The sequence below is a fragment of the Nelusetta ayraudi genome, unplaced genomic scaffold (genome assembly GCF_046127955.1).
Source record: "Nelusetta ayraudi isolate G7.1 ecotype Tasmania unplaced genomic scaffold, CSIRO-AGI_Nayr_v1 ptg000029l, whole genome shotgun sequence".
NCBI lineage: Eukaryota > Metazoa > Chordata > Actinopteri > Tetraodontiformes > Monacanthidae > Nelusetta > Nelusetta ayraudi.
Window position 1 is genome coordinate 1,767,764 of NW_027466079.1, and position 17,975 is coordinate 1,785,738.

The following is a 17,975-nucleotide window of genomic DNA, read 5'->3' on the forward strand; positions in this document are numbered from 1 at the left end:
AGATGGCGTCCCATTCCTTTCAATGAAGTTGCTCACCCAGCGCATGGCTCCCAAAAACTTTTTGACTTCTGCATTGATGGGATAATAGAGCATGCGCAGTTGTGTCAGTGTGGAGACCGTCACAAAACGTACGAAATTCAACATGGAAATGAATGTATTTTTTACGGAACAACTGACGATTGTTGTTTGGAAATTTTGATGATGATGATGATGATGATGATGAATATTATTATTATATTAATAAAATAGTATTATTATAATAATATACTATTATTTGTGTATTAAACAAGTGAGCAATGTGCCACTGAATAATAAATGATAATTCTTTGAAGCAACTCTCTTTGGAAAGCAGACAAAGTAATGAAATGATTGGTCTATTTATTTCATCAGAACTAAAAAATAAAAAATAAAAACTCAACGATCTTGAAAGTTCCTCCCTTTCTCTTGCACCTGTCGACCGGTCAACTTTTGGCTTCTCTACAGTGTTCGAGAAAATGCCGACCTGTGCTGCAATTAACTGTGTCACCCGATCAACAGGCAAAGGGTGCAAAGGACCCACGTTATTTCGGTAAGAATGATTAATGAAATGACTGTAAGGAACTTTTATGCCGCTGACGTTTTTACGTACGTACGTCCGTGTGTGTGTAGCTAACACAAATTTGCAAATATTTTGTCGTCCTCATGGAATTAAACAGCACACCATGTTAATTTATCAGCGAGTGCTCTCTCTTTTCATGCAATTCATCACGCTTAACATGTAATGCTGAATCATGAAAGCTATGGAGCAAAAAATAATAATTACATAAACGACGAGTGAAATAAAATGTGTCATTCATTCAATAAAGATTTCATTCATTCATCTTCTATACCCGCTTATTCCTATTCAGGGTCACGGGGGTCTGCTGGAGCCTATCCCAGCTGTCTTAGGGCGAAGGCAGGGTGACACCCTGGACAAGTCGCCAGTTCATCGCAGGGCCACATAGAGACAAACAACCATTCACACTCACATGCACACCTACGGACAATTTAGAATGTTCAATTGACCTCACGTGCATGTTTTTGGAGTGTGGGAGGAAGCCGGAGAACCCGGAGAGAACCCACGCAGACATAGGGAGAACATGCAAACTCCACACAGAAAGGTCCCAGGTCCGGGCAGTTGAAAATGCCATTTTATTTCATTTAACAAAGCATATCATTATTTCATCATGCATTTAATTGTTTTGTGGTCCTGTGTTTTAGTGCTTCATAATTTTATTCTGTTGTCAAATTTGCCCATCAAAGTCAGATTATTAATCCTGTACATCAGTTTAAGGAAAACCAATTCTAGGTAATGGATTGCAGATCTTGTAGTGACCTGTTACAATGGAAAGAAATGTATACATAATAAGTACGTCCGTCTGTGTGCCCGATATTTTAGCTAACACTAAACTTTCTGCACAACTGTCTGCATTGTGTTCAAGCTTAAATGAGTTAAATATGTTTGCATACCCAATTTTAAGTAAAATTACACACAAAAAATTTTGGAATGTTTTGCTTTTTACAGCTTTCCTTTTGGGGACAGAAAAAGGTTGCAAAAATGGGTGGAAAATGTGAGAAGAAAAAACTGGACACCCAATGACAACTCCAGGCTGTGTGCTCTTCACTTTGAGGAGAAATCTTTCATTTTGCGCGGTGAGAGAAAGTGCCTAACTTCAACAGCTGTCCCAACCATTTTTAGTTTCTTCAAATCAGGTAAGAGCATGGCTACCAAACAAAAGGTAAGTGAGTCACACACACACCCACACACCCACACACACGTGATTTTGATCAAATCTTTGACCACACATATTCTAAAAAATGTAAAGAGGTGTCAGAGATCTTTGAAGAAGACAGTTTTCTCGTGATTCAGGAACCATGTGACAGCCATACTGTGTCTGATGTACATGTAGAGTTCACAAATGATGTAGAGATCACCAATGATGAAGAGGTCACAAATGATGAAGAGGTCAGAGCAACAATGAAGGGATTTTACATTGACTGTTCAGTTAACATGTTCAATGTTAAAATATTCACATGAAAAAAACTTGAAAATCGTTACGGCAGACGTAAAAAAATTTTTGTAAGAAAGTGTTGAAAGTTATCTTGAAATCATTTATGAGGATACTCATTATAATATTGATGAAGTGTTATTTCATGTTTTGTTGGCTGTTTCAAGGGTTTATTTAGTTTGTTGTGACACAATCTAAGGTTCAATTTGTAAAGAAATAAAAGTTCTTGTGAAAAAAGATAGTAGTCAAAGTGATATTAGTGTTATTTGTGTTTGTGTTTTTTGTAGTCTTGTCTGGATTTGTCCTGTTCGTTTCTGGTCTGTGTTTGTGTTCCCACTCTTGGCCTGCACCTTGTCGTGGTGAGTGGGCTTTTAACTAAGACAGGCCAATTATATATATTGTGTGAAGCCAGCAAAACAGTCATTATTATGAGAATTATAACTGAAGCACACTAAATAATACACCATCAGTCACATTTTGCTTTTCTGTTATTAATCTAATGTGTGTTATGTCAAGCCTCCACAGTGGCGTGCTGCAGTCAGGATGAGACAAACAAGGTGAATGGATGGACGGATTGATGAGCCCAGCGAGCCTCCACCATCCACAGACAAGCCAGTCCCATCTTCTACCCAGAAGGATGTCTCTTCCATCTATCTTTGCCTGCCAGGGAAATGCAACCAAACATAGTTATTACAGATGGTGTTGTCTCTGTTAAAGTGACACATGAAAAAAACAATATATATGTATATATATGTATATATATATATATATATGTTTTGTGATTCATGTTCATGACAATAACAATCAAACAGATTTTCTTCATTCTTCCAATGAGTTTCGCAAACAAACATGGAATTTTCCCTGGATCATACTAATACGTTTGTAGATTATATAAAGAAAATTATAAAACACATTTTTTGCGGTTTTATATTAAAGCAGATAGTCAAACGTAAATGTAGCGTGGTAATGTTGCGAAGACACATTTATTTTTGTTTTTCTTTGTTTCTTTAGAAGCTTTTATTTTGGTATTCTGTGGAAGCACAACAGACAACACACATGTTAACGTCCGCTACGACGGTTCGCTCCGTATAGGTCTCACGAGCCACTTGAGAGACTTCCTCTCGAGCGTTATCTACTTTTTACATTTCAAAACACAGATCCATACCCGACTTTGACTTGAACTTATTAATCATGTCATTTCCCACATTCAATTTTACTCGTATACATTTAAATATTCACATTTCTACTGAATAAACATCCCATAACGTTAAACGAACACTAACGTAACCGAGCGTCAACCCCGCCTCCTGGTAACCTAGCAACGGGCTAGCCGTTGTTTCCTCTTCGCTAGGTAATCACTCGGAGACGATACATTCAAAACGTAAATTTAACTCACATACCCTCGATCTCAGACTTCAATTACGAAACAGCCACACATACATTTGCTCTTATTTTCAACCATTTCCCCTTCTCACCTGTGGAAGCACAACAGATAACACACACGTTAACGTCCGCTAAGACGGTTCACTCCACATAGGTCTCACGAGCCACTTGAGAGACCTCTCTAGCGTTATTCCCCGGGGCGAACACGACCTCCACTGGTAGAAGTGGGTAACTGCACCCTGCTCACTGATCACTCTCACACACGCCACAAACCACAACAAAAGCAGGAACAGTGCTTTGCCACAATTATGCTACATAAACACGTCCTGGTCCCCTCTGGATCCTCTTTTCCGGTCCTCGCGATCACTCTCTTGGCTGCGGTGGGCATGGTTCTGCCCGCGGTGTCTTCCTTTGTCAGGGCATTCTCTGGCCCAGTGATTTATGCGGCCGCAGATGTGGCACGCCCCCTTTTCGCCTCTGTCTCCGCTAGTCGCCCTTCGTCGGTTGTCCTTGTTCCTGTAGGGCCGTCTCGCCGTGTCACTGAGGTGCTTCATCATGGTGAGGGAGGCACGCTTTATCTTCTTGTCCTCTGCATCGCTGGCCTCCTGCAGAAGCCTCTCAGTGTGCACTGCATGACGTCGGACCTCTGTCAGCCGGGCATCTTCAATCCCCACGCAGCAGCTTCTGTTAACTGCTTTGGCGATCTGGGGGAGCAGCCCTTGTCTGAAAGCAGTGATGAGGCTGGCCGTTTGGTTGACGGCAGTCCTGATGAACGTGGCGACGCTGCGGCGTCGGTGCTGGAGTGCGCAGGGTTGTACGGTGGTAGCGTTGGATGAGGGCAGGCGGGAGGAGGGAAGACAGGCATGTCCAGGAGAGGGTCCCTCAGGCCTGTAAGAGAAGGATACAGACGATTTGGTGCATTTGAATGCTCGTGTGTGAGTGGCTCCTTTTCTCCCTCCTCTGGGGAGTGTGTGTGAGTGTGTGCACCCTCTGCCGTTATCTCTGTCACCCCTGTGCTCCAGCGCCCAGCGCTGTTCACACGTTTCTTTACTTGTTTCCTGTCCCTGACCTCTGCTTCAGGTTTCCAGAATGAAAAACACCTTTCATGATCTTTGATGATTTGAATCTCCCACCTGTTTGGGTTTTTCTTTTTTGTAACCTTTCCCTCGGCTATATTCAGTTTATCCTGAAGGTTTCTCAATTCCTCCATACTCAGTGATCCCCCCTCTGGGAAACCATACTTTTCAACCCAAACATCCAACATATCAAGACAATCTGGACCGCATTTTTTCTGCATGTCGTCCACAATTTGTCCCCCCTGGGGAACTGCAGCAGCCACTTTGCGCTGGTTCTTCCCCATCCCTGTCTAGACTTATTACTTGTAGCTGCACAGGCGTCCCTGTGCCCCCTTTTTTTACTCAGGCGCAAAAAGGTAGAGAAAAAATTCACCCCTTCGGTACTTAGTCACCAAAGGTTTTGCCCGCTCAGCCCTCACCAACCTTCTTGGATATCTGGTGAGCGGGACAGGCCCGCGATATGACCTTGACTGGCGCGATATTATGATTTAGCGTACGTTACGCTCAACGTCATTCCGTGCGGCAGGTAAAAAAAAAGGTGGTGTTTTCCCGGGTGTCCCAATTCCATCGCAAGCCGATCGGAGCCGATTATCACCGGGGTCGTTTGTCGGGTTGGTTGACCCGTTTTGTCGTGCAACAGCTGCAACTGCAAACTGCAGGCTTCAATTTACCGACGCCTTACACATGTGATGGCATGGAGACTGTGCATTGTAGCAACATCAGTCCCCTCAGAGAGAATCTTCTCCAAAACAGGGCAGATATTTACAGAGAGAAGAAACAGGATCAGCCGCACAAAGATGAGGCTCTTGGTTTTTCTCATTGTCAATCTTCACTAAAGGACAAAACTGTTATCTGAATGCTGAGTTTTTTTCTTTTTGTTTTACACATTTTAATTTATATTTTGTTGTGTGAGTTTCTGTAAGCGTATGTTCTTTGACTTTACATTTGTGTAGTAGTAAAAAACTAAACGTTTAAAATTGGTAATAGTTATTTAGATAGAGGCACCTAGACCCACCTGTGGGTCATAACACCCCCTCTCTTAAGAACTAAACCCTATTAACATACCTACAAACAAAACTAAACAAGAAAAACCTCAGTTCCCCTGAAATAAGAATTCCGCAGCTAGTCCACATGTACACGTGATAACACATCTGCCAACACATTATCAACCCCCCTTCCTGTGGCAAATCTGGAGATTGAAGTCTTGCAGGAGCAGAGACCACCGCATCTACGAGGGCATTATAGTCTGTAAAAACCTGACCCCAAATTATCATCAAGATGGGCACTGTCAGAAGGAGAGCCAAAGCTTCTTTCTTAACTTCCCAGAATTGACTCTGTGTGCGTGCTGCTTACTTGTGGCATGTCCCTCTACTTCTATGTCATGGTGCAAAACTGACGTACGGCGGGGGTGGTCAGAAAACAATAGTGGGTGGCTCTCAATTAATTTAACAATATCATGACGGGCTGATGCAGGCAAATGGGACAAAAACAAGCTTAAGTTATTCATAATTTCAGAGTTTCCCAGGCGCGCCGAAGGAACACCGATTTCTTTTGTTCATGAGCCCTCCCTCCGCCAATGGGCATGGAGGGGGCGGAGGCTCAGGCGACACATTTTTCCAAGCGACGTAACGCCCGGTTCACACTGGACGCGGAAGCGCCACGAAGCGCCGCGAAGCGCCGCAAAGTGCCGAGCGCTTCCATTCGGCGCCCATGTTAAGCAATGTAGTAGTTCACACCAGACGCGAACAGGCGCGCGGCTCCCCTCGCGGATCGTGCCATGCATTTAACGTCAGTTCACTGGACGTGGAAGCGAAGCGCCGCCGAGCGCTTCCATTCGGCGCCGACGTTAATCAATGTGGTGGTTGCGCGGCTCGCGGCATGCATTTGTTGTTTCGGCGTCTGCTCTATTTCGTGCGCGAGCCGCGAGCGGTCCTCGTCAATAGTACAGGAAGTCGCTCAAAAAAACGAGAAAATCCGGTGAATTTTCAAAATAAACTAATTGCAAAATAAAAACCCAATGACAAATTCGATCATATATCATATTTGTATGTTATATTTGTCAGTACATTGTATCAGAGTGCGAGAGAGATTAAACACACACACACACACACACACACACACACACACACACACAGAGAAAGACTTGATCAAAATACGTCTGTTTGATCCTAGAGATGCCGGTCAATGATCATTATGAAAGAGGTCTTTGTCTTGAGATGGACACCTGAGTGCGTGTTTCTATTTATTTACACACACACGCACAAAAGTGAGCTATGGAGCGGGCTGGCTACGGGGCGAGGGGGGGCGATGACGAAAATGATTTATTTTATTTTATTTTTTTTAAAGAAAAAAAAAGAAGTGAAAAAGTGGGAGTGAAAAAAAGAGTGCAGCTGAGCAGAAGCGCTTGTCGACCGTCGCGGAGCTGTTCGCGTCTGGTGTGAACCAGTTGGAGCCTCGCTCGCGAAATTCGTTGGCGCGGTGCTTCCGCTTCCATTGAAATGAATGGCACGAGCCGTTCGCCTGTTCGCGTCTGGTCTGAACCACTACATTCAGTGCGTTTACATGGCACTAGAGAAAATCGAATTATTGCCTTAGTCCGATTATGATCGGAGAACTCACTTGCATGTAAACACCTTACTCCGATTATGATTGGAGTTTGAGAACTCCGATTGGAATCGGAGAACTCCGATTGAGACACCCAGATAATGCGATTGGAATTCAAATTTCTCTGCCATGTATACACCTTAATCGGACTATTAACTGGACAATGCGAGTGCGCATGCGCCACGCCTCGCTCTCGCGACTCATGACCGCACAACTACGTCGTCTAACAAAACAGACGGCGCGAAACAACCTGGCAAACGCGAATAAGAATGTTGACATTTGGAGAGAGGATGAGACCGGGGCGATGCTTTCTCTTCTAAAAGAGATGGACATATTAAAATAACGCGCAACGGAGACCTTTTTAAAAAGGGTAGCGCAGCAAATGCAGGGCTCCGGCTTTGCGCACCCCTGAACAAATACGTATTCCTTCGTATTTATATTTCTACCTTTTCGTTCACATTTTTTGTAAGTTAGAAGAATTTTAACTTTGTAAATAAAAGCACAGCAAAGACATGTTTTCCTGATTTGTTTTTATTTGGGTAATTTCGCTGTTATTCTGCTGGAAACGGCGTGCAGCGGCACCATCTTCCTCCACGGTCGGCACTTTAATGAGCGTGTGTATAACTGAAGACACCGTTCCTTTGCAAAACCTGTACACAAACTCTCCCACCAGTCTGCTCCGAACCCAAATCCAACAAGAACGAGAGTTTGGGGTCCGTAGCGACGGCACAAAGCGTAGCATCGAAGTGTTGTTGTAGCCCTCCAACAGCAAACAACGTTCTTGTCTGCCTTTTAAAATAACCAGGAGCACAAGAAATAGGGTACACCTTATCTGCAAAGCAAGTAACACGTACATTATGAACTATCGTTCCATATCATAATAGATTTAATATGTCAACCGAAAGCAGCTGACCGGCTGAAAAGACTCACTCCACCCCCTAGTGTTGGGAGGAGGACCCGTCAATAATTTGAATTTCTCAACTGCATGTATACGGGGACCAAGGTGAGAACTCCGATTGGACGAGAAAACCGAATGATTGCTTAGTCCGATTAAGCTCTGCATGTAAACGCACTGATTGATTAACATGGGCGCTGAATGGAAGCGCTCGGCGATTTGCAGCGCTTCACTTCGCGGCGATTCGCAGCGCTTCACTTCGCGGCGCGGCGCTTCCGCGTCCTGTGTGAACCGGGCATAACTTTTCAACATTTTGACGTGGCAGACGCGGGATGATCGTTTTCTATCAGGAGTGTGCACTACATAATCTGTATCGGAAAGTTTGCGCTCCACGACATACGGACCAGAAAAACCAGCCTGCAAACCGGAACCGGGTAACGGCAACAATACCAACACACAACGCCTGTCTCAAAAACTCGAGCCACAGCTTTCTTGTCAAACTGCCGCTTCATTTTAGACTGGCTGGCGACAAGAGTTTTGTGAGCAGTTTCACAAGCACGATGCAAGCGTTCACGGAAAAAAAATTACGTAATCTAACACATTATTCTCTACTCGCTTAACATCGGAAAGCCACTTACCCCTTAACAGACGCAAGGGTCCTCTCACCTAACCCCCCCCCCACACACACACACACACTAAAATATACGAATTGCAGTAGGTTGGTTTTGTTGCTCTTGGTTGTCCGTTAGTTTTTTGAGAGTTAGTAGTAGATAGATCCCTAGATAGTAAGTTTGATAGATGGATAGAAATAGATAAGTTAGTTAAAGTTACACACACGCACATATATATATATATGTATATATATATATATATATATATATATATGTATATATATATATATATATATATATATATATATATATATATATATATATATATATATATATATATGTATATATATATATTAACCTCTTTCAATGAACTCCAAAACATACATGGTCAAAATCCATATTATTATTATGTTGTTGTTTTTTTTAAATGCTCATACAAAACAAAAAAAAGGTGTCACATCCACTTGTAGTGCATTATTTTTGCCAGCAAGCTTCTCTTGTTACGACTGACCACATTGACCCATATTTTCCATATACTCACCTGAATCAGGTACCCTGCAAGGGCAACGACCTTCCCCGAGGTGATCGGTGGAGTGACGTGCAACCAGCACGTGACCTCTACGACGAGCTTCCACCCACGGAAGTGCCATAGGAGGACACGGATTAAATAGTATGGCTTGTCCACCAGAAGGCTGTATTATGGTGTACATAATATAAAACTTCTGCCCAGTTCTGCTTGTATTGCAATGGTTGGTGTTCCTGAAGTTTCATTTTTCGTCCCTTTTTATTTTTTACATCCATGTTTGTGATGAAATAGTATTGTGAATCGCTAGCTCGCATTGCATGCTGGGAAACAGCGTCACTCAAGGAAGTTTTGGCTTCGCTGACACGGTCCTGAAGGGAAGTGGGTTTTAGTGCACTGGAACGGGATGAATGTGTTCAATCAAGCAGTACAAACCTGATTAATTGTCTTAATACTTCACTTTGAATGGCCATATTGTTTAGGATTAGAATTAGATGACAACTTCTTCACAATATTTGCAACTATTCAATTTGACCAGCAGGTGTCAGTAGAAGACGAAATTTCATGTTGACTATTTCCTAATGGAAGTGCTCTCTTTACGTTGGGTTTTTCTCATAATTATTTGAAGTGTAGGCCTGTAGTTGATGAGGAATCACGGTGTGCTAACGCTACTCAAACAGCTTCGATGAAAAAAGGGAGTGTGATTTGGGTTTGTGATACATTATGACAATCTTGGACTTGCAAGACTGAGGCGACGGTTCAATTCCCATCAACGTGTATTATATATGTGTTATTTAGCTCATCTATTCTACATTTTAAATAGATCACATTTGACATCTGAACACTGAACACTTACTATTAAACATAATTTTTAGACTATGGGCTATTTAGTCTTGTTTTAGGATATAATATAATTCATTGCACAAACTGTCAGGCTAAGTATAGAGCTATAGTCTACTACAATCAGTCGTGCCAAAAAAGAGACATTGTCTTTATTTTTCATTTTTATTTTATTGTGTCAGCATTGAACCATACAAGCATGTAGTGTTGTCCAACAAGAATGTATGGCGAATCAAATCCCAAACAACCTATGAAACAATGGACACGTTTCTATTGCACTTCATTTTATTGAGCACTAGATGACGTCCTCGAGCACTGTGTCGTTGAAGCCTCGAGTAATGAACCATTTTTTGAAACAAGTGTCGAAGCTTCAACAAAGCCTCCATCGGCCATCACTACCTACGGCTGCGTGCTCTAACACCATTTCAGAAGTGACTAACTGCAGACTTGGGAGCGGAGGAGGGATGACAGTCAGGCTGGCTCGACTGCTCCTCCTTCTCAGCCGTGGCGCGTCCAATCAGCAGCCGACATCCAGGACCGCACCTGCAAGGCGTCATCCACTCTCTCTCTCTCACACACACAAAATAAATTGTGTTCAATCATGTTAAACTTGGTTGGGGCACAGCCATGGCTCTTTATATTTTATTTTTTATTTTATTTTCTATTTTATTTTGAAGTTAGCGCTTTGCATTCTGGGCGATCCTCAGTACAGAGGAAGCCCATGAAGCAGGTGAGACGGTCTCCTCCCTGCTGAGACAGAAATTAATGCAATAAGTTGAGCTATGCTTCATGTAACTGTGTTTCAGTGTTTAATGTGTGCTGGTGTCTTTCATTTAATTTTTTTTTTTTTTTTTTTTTTTTTGAGCAAAGTTCGTTTTTTTTTTTTTTTTATTGCTATTAAAAACGATTAGCATGCTAGCATGTCCATTAGCAGCACACAGCTCTCATACGGAGCACGTTGTCTCTGCAGGAGGTGACCAAGTTTCACGGAGCAAGTTATGGTTGTGTCCCATTCTGTTTCAGGTATGTGTGTGTAACTGGAAGAATGTTACAGTGTATAAAAATGGAGCTTTAGGGAGCGAATTATTGAAATTGCGAATGTCATTTTTTTGTATTTTGTAGAAAAATGTATTTTATTTTTAATATTATTTGTATTGTAGAAACAACAACTATACGATCACTACTTCAGTACAGAGGAAGCCCATGAAGCAGGAGGTGACCAAGTTTCACGGAGCAAGTTATGGTTGTGTCCCATTCTGTTTCAGAGAATAAACTGCTGCTCCACACCTGACTTCTGCAAGTCTTCATTATACAGCAAGCAGGACAGAATAGGAGAGGTCACATTGGTGCCGTGACTCCAGACTCTTTTGTTGTGCTACCGATGCTGCAGAGCGACCCGGGGACTGTTCTGCTGCTGCTGTTCATCTGCGGTCACTGAAGTCGGTCAGATGTGTTGCTTTTGTGCAGTGTTAGACATCAGATAGAGGGTTTATGTACTTTTATTTGATTTTCTTTTTCTTTTTTTTCTTTTTTTTTTTTTCAGTTTCCAGTCTAGGCCTTTTGTGGTTTCATCCTTTTGTTTTGTGGTATTGTGTTTTGTTAACTTTTTGGAAAGATGAGTAATCCTCAGGGTAATGTTTTTGTAACTCCTTATGGTGCTGGCAGAGGGAGGGGTTTTATGCATCCTTCAAGTTTACTGTTTGAGAGTCCTGTTCCGGGGGGTGGTGTAGTGTTGGGTAATCAGTGTACACCTGGGCCCCCCTTGCTCAGTACTGGTGTTATCCCTCCCCCCAACTCAGATGCAAACCCTCATGCCCTTGCTAGCCAGGGCACGCATTCCCCTGTCCCGGACAGGCACAGCATGTGTTCCCCTGCACCTACCCCTGATGTTATTGCTGCTAGTATTGTAGGTCAGATGGGTGATGCATTGATTCAACAGGTCAGCCAGCGGGTGGCACAGGACATTATCTCTCACCTCAGTGCATCTGTCACTACCCCTTTACTCAGTGCTGCCCCTTCACCTGCCCATGCTGATATGCTAGCCAGTTCCCCTTTACATAGTGCTACCCCTCGACCTAGCCATGCAAATGTGTCTGCCACAAATGCTTTTGACGTGTCCCATTTGCAATATGTCCCTCATCGAAAGCTGAAGGAGCCCCCCTGCTTCAGAGGAGACAACTCAGACTCTGTTTCCGTCCAGGAGTGGGAGGAGCTCATGAGGAGTTTCATTAAGAGGGGGAATCTGCAACCTGAGGAACAAGCGGAGGAGATCCTTGTTCATCTTGGTGGCAAAGCAAAGGATGTTGTCAGGTTTGGGACCAGGAACAGTGGTATTAACATCACCTGTAACCCCGATGCCATTTATGGTCTCTTGCGGAAGCACTTTGATTCTGTTCCGTGTTCACCACTCCCATTAGCAGACTTTTCACCACTCTTCCTGGGAAGGGTGAGGATGCCTTTGACTACTGGCTTAGACTGAACCGCGCTGTTGACTTGGCCATTGAACGTCTGAAGGAGCAAGGAAAGTCACTGGACAGCCCCAGCACTGAGGTGACTCGAATGTTCATAAAGAACTGCCCTTCTACTGAGCTCGCCATGACCTTCAGGTCGAAGACGATAGACAAGTGGACTGCTCGTGAAGTCCAAGACATTCTGAACGAATATCATTCTGAAATGATGTCAGTGAACAGAACTTTCAGAGAAAGGGTGTCAGTGAATGCTCTTGCTGCTGTCTCGCCACCTGCACCACCTGCTGAAGAACAGAGCCCACTGCAGCCACAGGCCACTGACCCTGATGCCCTGAACCGCCTTATTAACATGCTGGAGAAGGTGCTCCTGCAAAGATCTTCCCCAGCTTCAAACAGTCCTGTTCATGGTCCGACTCGACGGCCTGGCCCAAGGCACCCCAGGATCGGTGGGTTGCACTTGGAGGAAATGTCTTCTTCTCCACCATGGACTTGACGTCTGGCTTCTACAATGTGCCACTCCATGAAGAGCACAAAAAATACACAGCTTTCTCTTCACCTTTTGGCCTCCACTAGTACAACAGAATGCCACAAGGTCTGTCCAACAGTCCTGCAACATTCATGCGAATGATGATGTCAATCTTCGGGGATGAAAACTTCACTAGTCTGCTCTGCTATCTTGATGACCTGATGGTCTTTGCCCCAACTGAACAGCAGGTGCTTGAGCGTCTAGAGATGGTGTTCTCCCGTCTGAAAAGTCACAAACTCAAACTGGCCCCCAAGAAGTGTCATCTCTTGCGGAGGTCAGTAAGGTTCCTGGGACATGTCATTTGTGGGGAGGGGGTGATGAAGGACCCTGACAAGATGAAAGCCATCATGGATGTGGGAGAGGCTGACCTGATGGAGAGTGATGGTGTGACCCCTTCCTGGAGGAAGATTAATTCTTTCCTGGGCCTAATCTTCTACTATCAGCACTTCATAGCTGACTGCTCTGCTAAAGCAAAACCCTTGTTCAGACTCCTCTCTGGAAGGCAGGTGCAGCATAAGGCCATGAGAGGCAGGAAGGTGAAAAAGCGATCATCTGCTCCACCAGCGCTTATGGCGAGCGACTGGACTGCTGCATGCAAAGATTCGTTCCAGACCCTGAAGAATGAATTAGCTTGCAATGTCACCTTATCCCACCCCAACTTCAGTGAGCCCTTCGTTCTCGCTGTTGATGCGTCGTTTGATGGCATTGGCGCAGTCCTGTCGCAAGTGCCACCAGGTGAGACTGTTGCTCGACCTGTCGCTTTCGCCAGCAAGACACTGTCCCGATCACAAATTAACTATCCAGCGCACAGGTTGGAATTCCTGGCGTTAAAATGTCCATTTGTGACAAGTTTGGTCATTGTCATTGCCCATTGTCCTACATCTTAACAAAGCCATGTTTGGACGCATGTGAACAAAGATGGGTTGCTAAGCTTGCCGCATTCGATTTCCATCTGAAGTATGTCCCTGGCGTTAAGAACGTTGTCGCTGATGCGCTAAGCCGCGAGCCATTCGTTCAGTCATGTATCAGTCAACGTCTGATGAAAGAGCCCTACGTTGCACTGCTGGACGAAGTTAATGGCGTCGTCAGGGGTACAGTGCAAGATGCCTTCCGGCTGACAACTGCCAAGTTCTTCAAGAAAGGGAACCAAGACCATCCGATTCTGATGCTGAAGCCCTTATTTTATTTTGAAAGGTGACCCGCAGCTATTTTAGGTCGAGAAAAAAAAATGGCCGAAATGTTTGTTTGATGGAAAGCTGGTCAAGCCGGAGTGGTTGGTGAGCCAAAAATTCTTTTGACCTCACGTTGTCTGTGTTGCCTCGACCCAAAAACTCAAGAAGGAAAATAAACGAGTTAAATGGAACCCACGTCTCATCAATTTATGAATGATGTAGTGGTGCTGGTATGACGGACGGACATTGAAGACACCTGAGCGTCAAAGGTAAAGAGCGGCTACATGAATGAAAACTGTGGAACTACACAGTCAATCAACACAATCAACACATTGAACACACAAACACATCACATTCTTCCTTCATTTGGCAGCAGACAATAAAACAGCAGTTGCATCAAAGATGCAGTGGAGTCCGAAGAGACGCCAGTGAAGGATCTCTGATCCAGTGGAGCTCCAAGCTGCAGTGACTTTACACACAACTGAGCATCATATTGAGTTGAAGCAGCAGATCAGAGCAACACTGTCAGTCACAACAGGACGTGTTGACACTCAGTGGCTGGAACACACTGGAGTGTGAAGCTGCACTGAGGACACTGTAGTGGAGACACTGAGGACCTGGGGCTTCATTTACAAAAACATACATGGATTTCATCCTGAAACAAAAAAATCTGGATGTTCAAAATGTTGCGAACACACAAACGCACACCCATTTCCTTTGAGCGTCCCAATCCTCGTGGAATTGATCGCACATGAGCACGAGCCCTGCTCCTCCCTCGGAACATCTCCACATACAAAGCGTTGTCCCCCCTTGTTGGAAATCCAACATGCTGGTGGACTTTTGGAAGGACAGTCTTGAGGTCAGCATGACTAAAATCTCCAGTGAGGATGGTAAAGCTTTTGGGTTTGCTGTCTGTTGATCACTGATGGCCTGGTACAGTTCATTGAGTGCAGCGTTCCTCTCACTGCTGTTGTTGGTGGGAGGGATGTAAACTGCAACTAGCAAAATGGCAGTAAACTGCCAGGGCAGATAGAATGGACGGCACTTTATGATCATCAACTGTGCCAGTGGTGAACAGTGTTTGCATACCACTGCAGTGTCCCGGCACCACGCACCACAGATGTAAACACATGCTGCACCACCGCGGGACTTCCCTCCATTTACATGATGATGGTGATGATGATGATGATGATGATGATGATCAGACATTAATGAGTCTTGATTCACTTTCACTGTCTTTAGAATCTCACATGTCGACCACAACTTCTCTCTCTGCTCTCCCTCATCCAGTGAACTCTCAGAGCTTCAGTGTGCAGTGGTGTCTTCAGCTCTGCAGTCCAGCCCCTCCCACCTCACACTGCTGGACCTGAATGAGAACTTCCTGAGGGATCCTGGAGTGAAGCTGCTCTGTGCTGGACTGCAGAGTCCAAACTGCAGACTGGAAGTTCTCAGGTCAGTTCCTGCTTTCTACTGGTGGACAGTGTGTGTCAGCAGATGACAACTGGTGTGTAACGCTGCTCAGTGTGAAGACTTTGAAGCAGATATTAAAGACTCATCTAGACAAAGTGGATGTTGTTGATATTTTCATGTCAACAATCTGCAGCCAGAAAAGACTTTGGATGGTGGAAGAAAGTGTGGAAAATGTCTCCAGTCACTTTGGAGCTCAATGGAAGTTGTTGATTGGTGATGAAGGTCACATGACTGAGCAGAAGATCCTGTGAAGAAATATTAGAGGCAGATTAATAGTGCAGCAGTATTTCTTCATCTTGTCCTTTGAATGTGTTTGACTTGTAACGAGTCTCTGATGACTGAAAACAGCCACAAGCACACAAAGGACTCACTGATTATTTTCCATCTTCACTGCTGATTGGCTGCACACTGACTGACACACTGCTGTTGTTATTGTGTTGACAACCCACTGGCACAATGACTCCTTTGAGGGAATGACTCAGTGATCCCAACAGCTGCACATCTGGATCATCAACAGGGAGAAATGACTCTGAATATGACATTTACACCATGGAAGGAATCAAATATTGATTCTTTATTCAGGCTGGAGAGGTGCTGGTTGACAAAGCTCAGCTGTGATTGGCTGCTCTCAGCTCTGAAGTCCAACCCCTCCCACCTCAGAGAGCTGAACCTGAGTTGGAACCACCTTAAGGATTCATCAGTGAAGGAGCTGAGTGGGGTTTTCTGCAGAGTCCAGACTGTAAACTGGAGACTCTGAGGTCAGTTCACCCTCTTCACTCTACAACTTCTATCACTCTTGTTGTTGTTGTCATGATTTTCACTTCACTGCTGTTGGAAATTCAATTTGCAGACACTTTTTTTTTGATAATGAATGAAAGGGCGTGTTTTCATTGCCTCACCTCGCCTCGCCATGGTATGGTGTTAGGGTGTTTGCACTGGCCGCTACACAGTTGTAGGGGGCGCTGTTTTGGTACCTCAATCCCCCAGGGTCCGAGCAAGACGAAGCGAGTTTAGTGGTGACGTAGCGACGAGCAGGGCCCTGGATTGGCTCCGTGTCCGCGTCGATGTTCCCTGTCAGAGCGGACATCCACGCCAAGTCCTTTGACACAGAACTTCCGTGTCAGGTACATTTTACCGTGAATACAAGTAGCTACTATTGGTGTTGTACAAATACATTTATGTGTATACAGTTTTTGAAAACTTCTCAAACGTCTTTTGGGGAGAGGCAGGCGAACCGGGAATGCCCTCGACGTCGCGAGTGTGTTCAACCATATTCGCGAAAACGGCAAATGGCGAAGCGCTCGGTAAAGAAAATAAATCGAGTTGCTCCTGCGTGAGGCGCGGTAAGCTAGGGAACCCCAGGAGTCTTGAGGAGAGACGAAATACTGATTTGTCGAGAGGACGTGGCTCTTGGCCGCGAGGAAGCCTCAAACACCGCGGCATATAACAAAGTCGTCCTTGGCTCGCTAGGGCAGCTATTTCAAATAAGGAGGCGTGTTTACTGTCTGTTTTTCTGTTTGTTTGTTTTTAAATAAACGCTATTTCCCGTTGTATCCGTCTCGTGTTTACTTTTGGTGAAAATATGAAGGTTGAACTACACATTTGCTCGCATGGAAAACGAAACAATAAATTATAAATGTTGCTGCATAAATGATCAACTGTGACTTCAGTGAGGGAAAGTGTTCTTTCTTGAACAGAAAAGCAACCACAGACCGAGCAGCAGGTATGAAACAACTTCTACTTTGTCCATCTCTGCGCTGTTGTGTATCGCACAGAAGTGATGCTGGGGAAAACATTGTCCCGCTTTACCGTGTCGACTCCGCCCACGGTCTCGTAATCACAGAGCCAATGAAAATGCAATCGTACCGAGGCGAACCGTGGTGAGGTGAGGCAATGAAAACACGCCCTAAACTGGGCTTGAAGGTACAGTGGGTAAAATCCTCCCATCTAGTGGTCAGATTGCAGACTGCTTTTGTTGCAGATTCTGAAGTCGACGTTTCACTATGATGTTCAGAGTGATGACACCCTGGTAAAATTCCATCGTTATAAACATATAACAAAAATATGATTTTCACTTCACTGCTGTTGGAAATTCAATTTGCAGACACTGGTTTGTGTTTGAAATGAGTGGAACTGGGTTTGAAGCAGGGGTGTCCATTAGGTCAATCGTGTGGAGTCCTCGTCACTTCCAGCAGGTAGAATGGTTCAGGCAGGAACTCAGTGATCTTGGTCATAATGTACGATGTGCTGGATTTTGTTTTTATATGTGCTGGATTTTACAGTCAAAGGTAAATGAGACGAATCGGCTTCTGCACCGCTCAGATCAAATAAAGGAGACATAAAGCAGATTTCATTTTAAATCTGAAACTATAATAATTGT

General features: G+C 44.3%; 1 protein-coding gene across 1 annotated transcript; it reads left to right on the top strand.

Moving 5' to 3' along the window:
• Nucleotides 1–7,947: 7,947 nt before the first annotated feature.
• Nucleotides 7,948–16,352, top strand: LOC142891220 (ribonuclease inhibitor-like). The gene is made up of 4 exons (XM_076030671.1): nt 7,948–7,957; nt 15,368–15,377; nt 15,416–15,577; nt 16,178–16,352. The coding sequence occupies exons 1-4, from the start codon at nt 7,948–7,950 to the stop codon at nt 16,350–16,352; spliced, it is 357 nt and encodes a 118-aa protein (XP_075886786.1).
• The last annotated feature ends 1,623 nt before the right edge of the window (nt 16,353–17,975 follow it).

Bases quoted from the DNA above. Each gene is read 5' to 3' on its own strand.
- LOC142891220 (XM_076030671.1), top strand. The intron at 15,578-16,177 runs GTCAGTTCCTGC...TTCTTTATTCAG, and splicing joins TGCAGACTGGAAGTTCTCAG to GCTGGAGAGGTGCTGGTTGA.